General features: G+C 45.9%; 1 protein-coding gene across 1 annotated transcript in view; it reads left to right on the plus strand.

The window, feature by feature from the left end:
• LOC105290976 (nodal modulator 1) overlaps positions 1-13,838 on the plus strand; it is a 49,333-nt gene that overhangs the window by 19,760 nt on the left and 15,735 nt on the right. The window contains exons 12-20 of the mRNA XM_023529669.1: positions 1,405-1,579; positions 2,958-3,099; positions 4,147-4,278; positions 5,444-5,580; positions 7,121-7,208; positions 10,393-10,456; positions 11,051-11,146; positions 12,924-13,139; positions 13,240-13,345. Of these exons, the coding sequence (XP_023385437.1) occupies positions 1,405-1,579; positions 2,958-3,099; positions 4,147-4,278; positions 5,444-5,580; positions 7,121-7,208; positions 10,393-10,456; positions 11,051-11,146; positions 12,924-13,139; positions 13,240-13,345 (1,156 nt within the window). The remainder of the gene's footprint in view (positions 1-1,404; positions 1,580-2,957; positions 3,100-4,146; positions 4,279-5,443; positions 5,581-7,120; positions 7,209-10,392; positions 10,457-11,050; positions 11,147-12,923; positions 13,140-13,239; positions 13,346-13,838) is intronic.

A 13,838-nucleotide genomic window follows, 5' to 3' on the forward strand; every position in this document is an offset into this window, starting at 1 on the left:
GTGTTTTCTGTCTGTCTCTTTATTCTGAAAGTGTGAAGCAGAGAAATGTGAGAACCACATTGTTGATGCTTCATGGGCTGTACGGTCTCTGTGATGAAAATGCCATAGATAATTCCTAAATGAGTGGGCATGGCCATGTTCGAGCAAAACTTTAGGACACTGAAGTTTGAATGTCATATAATTTTTATATGTCACAAAATAATTCTTTTGATTTCTTCTCCTCTTTTAACACTTCAAAAGTATGAAAATGGAAGTGCGCAAACCATGCTCAGCTCAGGTCCACACAGAAACAGGTGGCCAGCAGGACCAGGCCAGGCGGCGCATGGGCCGTGGGTCTTGGGCCCGCACTGGACTGTGGGCTCAGCTGGCCGGTCCCTTCACTCTAAGAAATGACTGTTTTTCATTACTTGTAGATTTCACACGTATAACATTCCACCACCTTGTTCCTTTTGTTGTTTTTTATTTGCAGCAGAGTGGGTGTCCCAGCATTTAGCGCACCCCGTGATTATCCGTCATCGAATCCAACACTTTTATTATCTTTCTGTCAAAAGTAATAACTGATTTTTGTCTAAAATGATTCTTTAAGATTAGAATATGTAACCTTTAATCGAAGAAACAGTCGTGGCCTCCAGCTGTGGGACATGATTGCATTTTAACACATCAACTAACTGAAAAATGAAGAACATCACCAAAGATATGGTCTTTGCTGGTCTTTCTCAGGGAGTGGACGTGCCTTTCCTGTGCCTTTCGAGGTGGCTTTGCAGCATTTTACACCGCCCATGTGGTCATCGGTCTGAGTCATTACTTTAACAGGGCTTGTCAAGTCTGTGTTGCTTTTGTGGCTCCTGGCCCCTAAGAAGTTCAGCTTTAGCTTTGCATTTTTCCAGCTTAATTACCTTTTCTGTTCAGATTTCTCATGTTGCTCCGATCCACACATTATGTGGAATGACAGGCGAGGACCGCGCCTTTGATGACCCTGCCTTGTTTTATGGCCTGGGTAATGCAGCGTCTTAGGCAGCTTACAGCTCTTGCTTTTAAGGACTGGCCCATATTTTTAGTCCGAGGCTCCTCCACTGTAATTACCTTAGTCAATTACCTGAAACATTTCATCATATACAGATTTTCTGAAAATCACTTTCTTAGTGTGGGGGTTGCCACATGTCCCCCAGAACATACACAGCCCTGCACACTGGGCCCCCCACTCTGCCTTTTCCCTGATTCAGGAAGAGGTTCAGTCTTTTTTCCAAAGGTTGTTTTTAAAACTAGAGTCACTCAGGCTGTATTCCTATCTCTTTGTTAAGATTAAACCGATCTCACAGCTGGAAGATGGACATTTTGGTTGAAAAGCGCCTTTCCTGTTATAATTGAGTTCTCACGCTGGAATGAATGGCCCCCTTGTTGCAGGTTCAGTGTCTGTGGCCAGATCTCAATCATTCGCTTTCCTGACACCGTCAAGCAGATGAGTAAATACAAAGTTGTCCTGTCGTCTCAAGACAAGGACAAGTCTTTGGTCACCGTGGAGACAGATTCTCATGGATCGTTTTGTTTTAAAGCAAAACCAGGGACCTACAAAGTCCAGGTATGATGAGTTTTGTTCTATTTAAGATATTTGAAAAAATAGCCATGGGTTTTTAAAGGGCTCTTATTAACCCAGATGAGTTAGAGAAGGAGCATGTCCGTTCCCAACTTATTTTGAAATGTTTACGTGCCTGCTTGTCACAGTTAGTAGAGCAGACAGACAACTAACTAGTTTAAAAATGATGCAACAGGCCTTTCTCTTTTTCAGTCCTGATGTTTATTAGAGGTTATTATCGGGCTGCCAATCACGCCTCCCCCTTCTCAGGCATTTGGCTGCTGTAGAATATCCCCGAGTCCCCAAAGAGATTACAGTGGACTCTGTTAACCGCAGCTCAGTAACTTGCACAGTGCATGGCTTCTGGAACCCGAGGCCAAAATGGAGCTCCCCTTTTCCTGCCTCGCCCTGAATTGAGGACGCCGGGCAGGCACCATCTGATTACTCCATCCAGGCAGGTAGATGCTCAGGGGACCCTGGCCTAGGGTCTCACTGCAAAGGCGAAGGTCTGAGCACAGGTGGGGCCAGCAGCCAAGGGACAGACAGAGCCAGATGTCAGCGCGCTGTGCCTTTCAGTGCAGTGGGCCTGCCCACGGGGAAGGCTGCGTCTCAGTGGCTCTCAGGCTCTGACTCAACGAGTCAGCTGCTGCTCCTCCCCAGGGAGCAGGGAGGGTTGGGAAGGTTCCTTCTAGGATTTGCTCTCTTCTAGGGCAAGTGAGGTCCCTTCCTCTGAGGAGCTGGGGTGGGCAGATAGTGGTCTCCCCGCTTCTGCTGAGCAGTGTGATGTGTGGGCTGATGGCTCCTTTGCCAGCTTCTTGTTAAGCCGGCCACAGCGAAGCCTCTGGAAGCCCTTTCGGAAGCATGATAAGGAACTTACCCGAGGCAGGCCCATTCCGGAATGTAATCTTTACCAGGGATGAAATAAGTGACCCCCACCGTACCCCCCAGTACCTGTTGTTAGCCTGGGGAAGGCCCACAGAAGGAAAGGAAGAAGAAAATGGCCGAATTCCACTGGCGGCGCCAGGTTCATGGCTTATGTCCTGAGTGACCTCAAGCTGGGATAAGGTTCTGGGATTTCATACGGCTCCCACCCAGCATACAGGTGATCGATGGCAGCGCGTGGCTCTGTGGAGTCGTGCCCGACACGCTTTTGTGCACACTGCCTCTGCGGGAGAGGAGTTTTTTTCTCTGATCAGAAATGTGTTTCCTTCACACAGCCTGTCTGCGGATTTGTTGTGATTATAAAACTCGGCCTGGAAATGGACCTTTGCCCTTCAGAACCCGTTCAGCCTTGGGCCCAGAAGAACTTTCTGGTGCCCTGTAGGCTAGGGGAGCGGCGGCCCTGCCCTGATGCAGCCACTGACGTTGTCCCGTGTTCCCGCAGGTGGTGGTTCCCGAGGCAGAGACCAGGGCGGGGCTGACGTTGAAGCCCCAGACAGTTCCTCTCGTGGTGAAGGACAGGCCCGTGATGGACGTGGCCTTCATGCAGTTTTTGGCATCCGTTTCTGGGAAAGTCTCTTGTTTGGGTAAGATGTCGATTGACGGCAAGAACAGATCGTTTCAGAGAGGGAGGCGGGTAGAGGGGGGATTTGGTGAGCGGCTCCTCCCTGGGCAGCACTGGGGACGGTGGCGGCTCCTGGCGGTGGCCTTGGCGAGTCCGTGTTGCATCTAGTTCTCTCTGAAAAAGTGCTGCAGTGAGTCATCAGAAACGTTTTTCTTGGAGTATTTCTGCTTTGGCTCCTGAAAGAACATGCGGGTCTCTTTTTTTCCTCCCTCTTGACTTCAGAGGTGGAATCAGGAAGGTGGAATCAGGCCCAGGTTTCAGTCCCAGCTCTGTCACTTACTTGGTGTGGGGCTGTAAGCATTCACGTGCCCAGCCTCAGTTTTTCTTCTGTAAAATGGGAGTATTGCCGCTTTCAGAGGGTTTTAAAGAAGCTCGGATGTAGTCAGGAAGCAATGTGGCACAGCTCTTAAGAACATAGACTCTGGAACGACACTATGTGGGGTTGAACCTTCACTGTGTGACCTGGGGCAAGTTGCTTAACCTCTCTGTGCTTTGAGTGCCTGGTCTGTGACATGGAGATGATAATAGTACCTGCCTCATAGAGTCACGCTTTGTGGCGATCAAACGAGTTAGTATAGGCGTGGCCTTTAGAAGTACTGGGGCACAGCAAGAGTCATGTAAATCTTTGCCGTTAGTAATGTTAAATACGATAAAGGGCCCCGTTCTCTGCCTGCTACAAAGGGGGCGTTCAATAAAGTTTCTTCACCTTTCTCTTTTTCTCTGGCTCCTGTAGGCACTCCATAAATATCACTTCCCTTATTTCAGTAAATGACAGAGCCACTTTGACCCTTGGTAGCTTCCTTGCTGGGCACCGATGACCTGCTTGGGGGTCACTTTTTAGAATCGAGTAGCTACATCTTAGCTCTACAGGAGCCCCGCTGGCACTGCCCGTCAGGAGGTGACCGGTGGCAAGCAGCACACAGGGAGGGGTTGGGGCTCGCACGCGCTCTGGTTCATTTAAGGCAGTCAAATGAGGCCTTCCCGTCTTTCTCTGTGTCTTTCTCCGCAGACACCTGTGGCGACCTCCTGGTGACCCTGCAGTCCCTCAGCCGCCAGGGCGAGAAGCGGAGCCTCCAGCTCTCTGGCAAGGTCAACTCGATGGCCTTCACGTTCGACAGCGTGCTCCCGGGAAAATACAAAGGTGATACCTGCAGGCGGCGCTTGAGGCCCTCACTCACTTCCTGTCTTGCCCGATGTTCTGAAACCCAGCTCCCAAATTTCACCCCAAAACTTTACACCTTTACTTGTTTAACTCTTCCTTGCCCCTTGACCTTGAATGTGCATAATTTAGCTTTGGGCGATAATGCAGGAGTTGAGGCTCTGTGAACCAACTGCCACCTTATCAGGACAGCCCATACACTTCTCCTTTGGGAGGGTGCCGTCATTTGTGCCATTTTATTTCTGAATGCTGGAGAAGGGAGTGTGAAATAATGCACTGTGTGTCCTACCACTTAGCAGCTGTGTGACCCTGACAGTCCCTGAGACTCAGTCTTCTCATCTGTAAAAGAGGAATAACAGGCTTTTTGCAGAATGTAAAACTAAATGAAACAGTTTCTAAAGCCCCTTGCCCAGTGCCTGGTAAACATTAGACGCTGGCAGATGTTGGTCCTCATTTCTGCTTTTCTTGAGAAGCCTCGCATCGCTGTATTTCCTCTTTTTCAAAACTCAGTTTGGAGTTGCTGGCAGTGAGTAGCTTATAAAGTAGACTACTTTTTCTGGGGAATTATAAGTTCTATTATATCAGGTGTTGGCAGACTATGATGTGAAGACCAACTGCCTGTTTTCATAAGTTAAGTTTTATTTGAACACAGCCATGCCTGTTTGTTCGTGTATTGTCTGTGGCTGCTCATACACTGTTAACAGAGTTGAATAATTAAGACCGTGTGGCCTACAAAGTTGAAAATATTTACTCTGTGGCTCGTCATGGAAAAAGTTTGCTGATTCCTGAATACTTATTTGTAGCCTGATCTTTAGGCACAAATAAATTTCTTTCTTGGTGATTTTGTATGGCCATTGGTTTCAGTTTTTCGTTTTTTGTTTTTTTTTTTAGCAAGTACTTCTTCCAAGCACTGCTGTCCCGCCCCCCCAATCTCTCTGTCACATCTGTCTTATCTATTTATTTGTCTATCTATAACTATATATATATATGTATGTGTGTGTCCGTGTGTGTATGTGAAATATTTATTGATGTATATGTATACACAGTTTTAAAAAATCAGTGAATTTGTTAGAGTTTTTTTCTGGTGTATTTAGGGAGGTGGGATGCTCTATGCCTACATGTCTCTTTGTGTTATGTGCTTTTCCAGTAAGCATCACGCATGACGATTGGTGCTGGAAGAACAAGAGTCTGGAGGTGGAAGTTCTGGAAGAGGATGTGTCAGCGATTGAGTTTAGGCAGACGGGCTACATGCTGCGATGTTCCCTTTCTCATGCAATCACTCTGGTATGCATGGCTTCTGAGCATCCTCTTTTTTGGAAGGGCACTTGCCTTTTTAAAAGCAAGAAGGACTAGTGTGCCAAGGAGATTATAACCATTGTCAAGTCAGATTTCCTTTTCTGCCCCTCGACTCAGCCACCTCTTATGGAAAGCATCATCCGGAAGCATTTAAGATCCCTCAGTGGAAGATGCCTTTATTTGAGAGATTTTTCTGGCTTCAGATTGAATTCTCACATTAGTGATTTGGGGAAGCCGTTGACGGACATAGTGGTTTTGTATCCCTGAGCAAGTTCATTTACTGTTTCTAAAACTCAGTTTTCTCCTCTAAAATTGGGATCGTAATACCTACTTCTCAGGGTTGTAGTGAGGTTTAAGTAAGGCTCTCAAGTATTTAAAATTTCCTTGGCATGTACTGCTGCTATTTATTTATAGATGCAGCTGAGTCAATTTCTCCAGTATACTTGTTTTGGTGCAGAGGACAGAGCTGTTAGCAGGCTCTTCCTCTTTCATCGATGTTGTCTTTGTGGCCTGATGTTTCAGGAAATGGAACACTCGTGCAGGCCTGTGTAGATCCATTTATGAGTTTTAGCTAAGCTTTGACTTCAAGGAGCAGTGAATGTCATTGTTAGGTGCCAGAGGAGAAACTGAGGCAAGTGGCAATTAAATGACTGCTAATGTCAGACACTGGAGGAGTTGAAACTGGTGTTTTCAAGGCCAGTCGGCCACTCCAGTTACAACTACAAATGCTAAACAAACATCATTGTTCCATAAGATGGGTTAATTAATATCCAGTTGACAATGAATGATAGGCATTTAGGAAACCATTCCTTCTCTTAAATTCTCCAGTGCATTTCTGTTTCCCTTAGAATTAGATCCGTATTCTTGAACAGTGGCCAACCAGGCCCTACCCTCACTCCCACCTCACCTCCTACCTGTCTCCACCTCCCCACTGGACCCTAGCTCATAGGCCTCTCCAGGTCCGCACCGAGCTCATTCCCTCCTGCGGGCCTTTGCACATGCTCTTCCCTCTGCCTGGAATGCTGGGTGTTCTCCAGAAATGTGTGTAGTTGGCTTTCTTTATTCAGGCTGCAGCCCGAATGTTCCCTGCTCAGGAGAGGCACGCCCTGAGACCGGCAAGCTAAAGACGCCTCAGCCAGTGATCACTCTTCTAAATCCGGCTCCGCCAGCTACTTTCTTCATAGCTCTATTACTTGTCTTCTGAAATCTACTGCTTTCTTCGTTGACCGCATTGATTTTCTGTCTTCCCACATTAGAATGCAATCCCCCTGAGAACAGGAGCTGTGTCAGCTACCGAGGCCCAGCTCTGGGTCTGTCACATAGGAAGTGCTCAATAAGTATTAGTTTACTGAATGAAAAAGCATGTTTTTGTTGGAAGTTTTTGAAGGTTTTTAATTTTCCTGTGGTACCCAACTGCTCAAATGATTAATGGGCAAAACAGATGACTGGTTCAGAAACAGAAATATTATTCATCATCTTGTGTCTCCATCTCCTCCAGTAAGTCATTGTATTGCCTTTGGTCCCCTAGGAATTTTATCAGGATGGAAATGGACCTGAGAACGTGGGGATTTATAACCTCTCCAAAGGAGTCAACCGCTTTTGCCTGTCCAAGCCTGGTGAGTCGGACGATTGATGTGCTCTACGCCTTGGAGAAATGGAAAGGCACCAGAGGATGGTTTTAGAGGCGTTTTTTTTCCTACCTCAGTTCTGTTTGCATCAAGCTAGCAATTTCGGTTGTGGTTCGCGTACTCTTGTTTTTTCTGTCTCTTTCCTCTGGAGAGAGCAGTGTGTTTACCAAGAGAACTGGGGCTGGGGCTTGGCAAATCTCTTGGGGTTGTCGCGTTGGATAGAGACCCCTGGGCCCTTTCACTTTTATTTATTTATTTTTAAAATCTATTTTAAAATTGCAGTTGACATATAATGTTAGTGTCAGGTGTACCACACTGCAATTAGACCCTTTCACTTTAAAAAATATTACGCTATTGTCCAATGATTTCTCCTTAAGAGCGATCTTTTTAAAATAAAAGTTGGGTCATCTCCCACCTCGCCTAAATACTTTGGTGGCTTCTCTCTCTTTTAACCAATTTATTGAGCTGCAATTTGCAGACCATAAAATTGACCCATTTAAAATGTACAATACATGCGACAACATAAGTGGACCTGGAGGGTATTATGCTAAGTGAAATGAGTCAGAGAAAGACAAACACCATATGATCTCACTTATATGTGGAACCTAAAGAACAAAATATATGAACCAACAAAACAGAAACAGACCCATAGACACAGAACATTTTGATGATTCCCAGATGGGAGGAGGTTTGGGGGAGATGGATGAAAAAGGGGAAGGGAGTAAGAAGTACAAATCGGTAGTTACCAAATAGTCACAGGGATGTGGAGTACAGCGTAGGGAATAGAGTAAATAATATCGTAATAACTATGTATAGTCCCAGGCGGGTACTAGACTAATTGGGGGGACCACTTTGTAAGTTATATAAATGTTGTACATTTGGAACTAATATACAATACTGAATGCCAACTGTAATTGAAAAGTAAATACTCTAAAAAGCCAAATAAAATAAAAAGTAAAATGTATAATACAATAATTTTTAGTAAATTTACCAAGTTGTACATATATGCTCTGTAATCTAGTATAGAACGTTTTCATCACCCCAGTTACAATTAATCTTTGTTCCCAGCTCCAGGCAGCCACTAATCTATTTTTTGTCTGTATAGATTTATCTTTTTTTGGACTTTTCATGTAAATGAAGTCCTACAGTACTGATATTTTTTCTGTCATTTAGCATGTTTTCGAAGTTCATGTTTTGAACTTCATGTAGTAGGTATTAGTAATTTGTTCCCTTTTATTACTGAATAGTATTCCATTGTATTTTTATATCATATTTTGTGTTTGCATTCACCACTTGATGGATAATTCTAGTTTTTGGCTATTATGAATAATGTTGCCATGAACATTCGTGTTTAATTCTTTGTGTGGACAATCTGTTTTCATTTTTGGCGGGTAAACAGGAATGGAATTGCTGGATCACATGATAAATTTATGTTTAATTTTTTTAAGAAACCACTAAATTGTTTTCCGAAGAGGCTGTATATACCATTTGACATTCCCACCAGCAGTGCACAGGGGTTCTTGTTTTCCCACATCTTCACCCACATTTGTTACCGTCAGTCTTTTTGACTGTAGCCATGCTGGTGGGCGCGAAGTGTTATCTCGTTGTGATTTTATTTTGCAGTTTCCTAATGAATAAATCAGTGACTTCTCTTGGTTCTCAAGATAAATACAAAATCCTTAACCTGACTTGGAGCTCCTGTATCATCTAGCTCTGTCTGCCATTCTCTCCTTTCCAGGCAGTCGATCCTCCTGCGTTTCAAGTAACAAAATCTGTGCAACAGTGCCATCAAGAAGTAGTGGTTAACTGTCCCCATGGCAGCCTGTGGGTTCGAGCGTGGGTTCAGCAGCTGTAGACGTTAGGGTTGGTGTCTTAGTGATTTTTTTTTAGTCCCTTCCCTCTTATTTTTTGCCTTGTGTTTTCAAGGCTGACATTTTTTTTTTTTTTTTTTTAGTCCCTTCCCTCTTATTTTTTGCCTTGTGTTTTCAAGGCTGACATTGCCTCCGAAAACCTGATAGGTGGAAGGAAGGAAGGCAGGCCAGGAAAGGGACGGTCAAAAGTTTTCCACGCCTCCTCCTCCAGTGAACTTCTTTTATGTCTGATTGGCCAGAACTGTGTCACATGGTTACTTCTAGCTGCAAGAGAGACAGGGACAGTTGGATATGTTGCTGAGGCTGGGCACATTGCCGCCCTAAACACAATCCTGGATCTGATATCATGGAAGGACAGCACTGAGGAAGCAATGAGCAAGTCTGTGGTTCAGATGCTGTTCTCTTAAATGCTCTCCCTCCCCTCACCCCCCACTCTTCCCTGCCTACCTGCCTTCATGCCTGCTCGCCTTCCTACCTGTCTGTTCTAGGTTCAGAGATTACTTCTGCAGGGGAGGATTGCCCTCCAGTGTCATTTAGATCCCTGCTGTGCTCACAGTGCTCAGTTCCTTCCCTTTACTGCACTTAGCACAGTGGGTTTGCTTGTGGCTATCAAATTTCTCTCTCTCTTTTGCTCTCATTCACTCACTCACTCACTGTGGACGGGAAGCCCCATGGCAGCCGGGGTGGTATCTGTTTTGTCTCCTGCTGTATACCAGTACCTAGTACAATACCTGGATTATAGTAGGCGCTCTGTTAATTTTGTCAAATAGACGAACAAACAAAATGAATGGAGAAACCTACTCATTTTTCCTACTGGTAATTGCACTGGGGCTTATCAGTTGACGAAAACAGAGATCAGGGTTTTACAGGAAGTACGGGCAAAAATATTGGTTCATATTGTTTGGGGGACTTGAGGGGATACCTTGATAGACTTTGCTTTGTCCTGAAATAGACTCTTTAAGTAGAAAATTCTCAGTCTAAGTTGCAGTAGAAATGTACTTCCTGTTCTTGTATGCATATCTGTTAGCTTGGTCTGTGTGAATTAAATGGCCACAGCGAGTTGTTAAATCATGGACATGACAGTCCTGAGCTTGGGAGTGGGCCGTTAAATGGATTAGGTCATGGTCACAGGGAAGAAGCCATTCTCGGCCAGCGGCAAAGGCCTTGCTGGCCCTGTCGCTGCACATCTGTTGTGTGGTGTTGGTCTCTGGTGAGCTGCTGCCTTTGGATTTCAAATGTTGCAGTTGCTTAGTGTGATAGACGCCCTGCTCTGAAAATTACTTTTGCTTTCCTGGCTGCAGGCGTGTACAAGGTGACCCCACGCTCCTGCCACCGGTTCGAGCAGGCATTCTACACCTACGACACGTAAGCTGGTGTTCACTGCTCTGTGGTGTTTGTGTGCCTTCCCGGAGAGTGGGCGTGCCTCTCGTCTCTGGTCATTTCTGAGAACAAAGGAATTTTTGTATTTTTTTCTGGAAGAGGTAAGATTAGGCATGAAAAAGAATTTCTAGATAAGGATTTTAAGAAACTTCGGTAAATTATTGAGGAAATGGAGGGAAGATCTCTTTCTTAAGAATTTCTGTAAACCCAGGATAGAAAGCTGTGGTTTTGACTTGGCTTGGCTTAAATAAAATCTTTGTTAAATCTTCCTCCAGCCCTCACTGATGGGAATTCTCAAGCTTTAGCCCAGCACTTTTATATTTTTGCAAATACCATGGGTTTCACTGGGAATTGGAGACATAAAGTTTTGGATTGGAGAATTTGTTTTTTTTATGTTTTCTTTGTTTTTTTTTTTAAACACTCGTATGTTTTTCAGGAGTTATTTCGTCCCAAACTAAGAGCAGTTTGACGCAGTGTATTGCCGAGTGGGAAGGTTGCCTGCAAAGAGTGTGTTGGTGATCGTTTGAGAACAACTAGGTGCTGTTGCTAGTGCTTTCTTTCCACGTCTTTGATTTATAGGTCTTCACCCAGCATCTTGACGCTGACAGCCATTCGCCACCATGTCCTTGGAACTATCACCACTGACAAAATGATGGATGTCACTGTGACTATCAAGTAAGACTATCGAGTGTCCCTGGTGGGCTGAGCGTGGGAGGGGGGTGGACCAGGCCTGGAGGCTCCTCTGATAGACTCTTTGAAAATTATTTTTGATTTCTTATCTCTTAGTGTACACACAAGTGGCCTTCTCTCTCATACATATGTGACACAGCTATATATTTACAACAGCTTCGATCCTCTCCTTTTATGATTTAAGAATTAACCGTGGGTGAGGAAGAGCCCTGTGACAGCTCGTCTCGGTGTCTTAAATTTCTGTTTGAACTCTTTACACTTCTGCCTTTGCTAGGGAAAAAAAAAAATCTCTGGTTTATTCATTGTATTTTAAGTGTTTTAGCAAATTTTTAAAAAATTGCCTACTCTTCTTAGACCTTTTCTCAGAGGCTTGGGAAATAGAGATGGCACCTGATATAAGGAGGGTCGCGAGAGACGCAGGATGTGAAAGGCGGCCCCTCACTGAGGGGCGGGAGTTTTTGCGGTGTGGTGAAGTGCATCCGACACCCTAATTTTCTTGAGAAATGGGAGCTTTTTGGCAACGTGACCATCTTTGTCAGATAGAATGGAAATCTGAATAACTTTCTCCGTCCTTACCCTGACCGAGGTTGCCTTTCTAGCTCTCTCTCCATCTTTCTGTCCACCACCCTTTCCCATCCATCCTTTTGGAAAACATTTATTGTGAGTCTCCCGTGTGACTACTGTGACGGGGCATAGGCCACAGCTCCTGCCCTCGTGGAACTTAGAGTCCCACGGGGGAGGTGGACGGTAGTCCAGGAATCACACCCAGGACCGTAAAATTACAAGGGCGATAAGTGCTTTGAATTTGACCTTGCTGGGGTTGGGAGGTATTAAGGGGAGGTATTAAGGCTGCTTGGTAGCGGCCAGCCCATGCTAAGCCAGAGCCATCTTTTTATAGCAGAGGTCATATTGGTCCTCTCCTGAGAACTCCAGGGGTTTCTTTTCCACTCACAGCGAAACCCAGGGTCCACACTCGGGTCCGCATCTGCGAAGCCCCAGGCTGACACCAGCTTCCCCTGGGACCCCCGCCTGGTCTGACTGCCCTGGGTCCCTTTGCCCAGGCTGCCTTGGTCTCCTTGCCGTCCCTCGAGCATGCTGAGCGGCTCTCCCTCCACGATTCCACGGACTCCACACTTGCGGTCCCCTGGCCCGACATGCTCCTCACCCGGGAGGCTGCATGCCTGCTTCCTCCCTTCTTCAGCTCTTTGCTCAGGCTCACCTGCTCACAAAGGCCTCAGCCGACCCCCTAAAAATAGCAGCCCCGTGCCCCCAGCACCCCTTCTACACGCTTTCTTTTTTTCGCTTACCCATCATCTGACATCAGTCTGCCTTCAATCGTCCGCCTCTTCCCGCCAGGACGTGGATTCTGCAGGGTCGGGGAGTGTCGCCTGTCCTGTTTATGGCTGTGCCCCAGTGCCTGCTCCTCTAACAGAGGTCGCGCTCAGTAAAGGCTGAATGAACAACAGAAGGTGTGGTGTGCAGGGAACTCCACGTCCTCAGGAAATCTGCCAAGTTTTCACCAAGTCGTAAAGCCAGGGGTATTTCATTCCAGCCTAGATCCACCATATTTGGCAGCCATCATGCAGAAGTTTAGTCTTCTGGTTTTTGTTTATTCAGAATGAGAGAAGACTGTGCCACACGGTGGCATTACTGGATGTTTTTGTTTTTTTACTTACGATGACCACTTGTAGATGTGTCAGATTCCTGCCAGCGACAGGAACAAGTGACCACATCCTCTGGGCGGCTCCTTCCTTTCCTCCAGGTCTTCCATTGACAGTGAACCCGCCTTGGTCTTAGGCCCCCTGAAGTCTGTGCAGGAGCTGCGGAGGGAGCAGCAGCTGGCCGAGATCGAGAGCCGCAGGCAGGAGCGTGAGAACGGCAAAGACGAAGGCGGAGAAGGACGGACCAAGCCCCCTGTCCAAGAGATGGTGGATGAGTTACAAGGCCCCTTCTCTTATGACTTCTCCTACTGGGCCCGGTAAGCTGGCCTGGGCTTCTCTCCTCAGTGGCCTCTGTTCTGACGCTTTTCCTAATGGAGGGACAAAACCCACCAAATTGAAGTATTTTCATTATTTCAGGTCTGGAGAGAGAATCACTGTCACACCCTCGTCTAAAGAGCTGCTCTTTTACCCCCCTTCCATGGAAGCCACCATCAGTGGAGGTAGATGTCAACTCAGTGAGCCAGTGGCACACCTTTGCAGCTGTCCCTTTGCTTGCATTTAAGAATTTATTCCGCATTGTTGTGAACAATGGAACCGTCTTCGTAAGGCACCTTAAATCCCCTTTGACACGTAGATATTACTTTGATGAATGAATAAGTGAATGAGTGAGTGAATGAATTCAATAAGAGGAACTTTTGCTGTTAGAAGGGGGTGATCTTTTTTGGAGAAGGACTTGGTTTTCTTGACATTACCAGGTTGACACCAGAGGTCGGTGAAAAGCAAAACCATCAGTTGCTGAAATGTGAGCATTAGTCTTCCTGTGTCCGAACTGTTCCTGACGTTTGTATTTTTTGTTGGGGGTGATGGGAGGGTCTTTTTAGGGCCGGATAATGAGAAGTGCTTGCTTTAGCAGCATTTGCTTTTCGGCTACCCATAGTTTTTTCTAGCATTATGGGTTCATTAAATTCTGGGCGTTTGTGTGGGTCACATTTGGAAGCAGTGTGTGTGGAAGATCC

The sequence above is a fragment of the Pteropus vampyrus genome, unplaced genomic scaffold (genome assembly GCF_000151845.1).
Source record: "Pteropus vampyrus isolate Shadow unplaced genomic scaffold, Pvam_2.0 Scaffold40, whole genome shotgun sequence".
In the NCBI taxonomy this organism is placed as follows: Eukaryota; Metazoa; Chordata; class Mammalia; order Chiroptera; family Pteropodidae; genus Pteropus; species Pteropus vampyrus.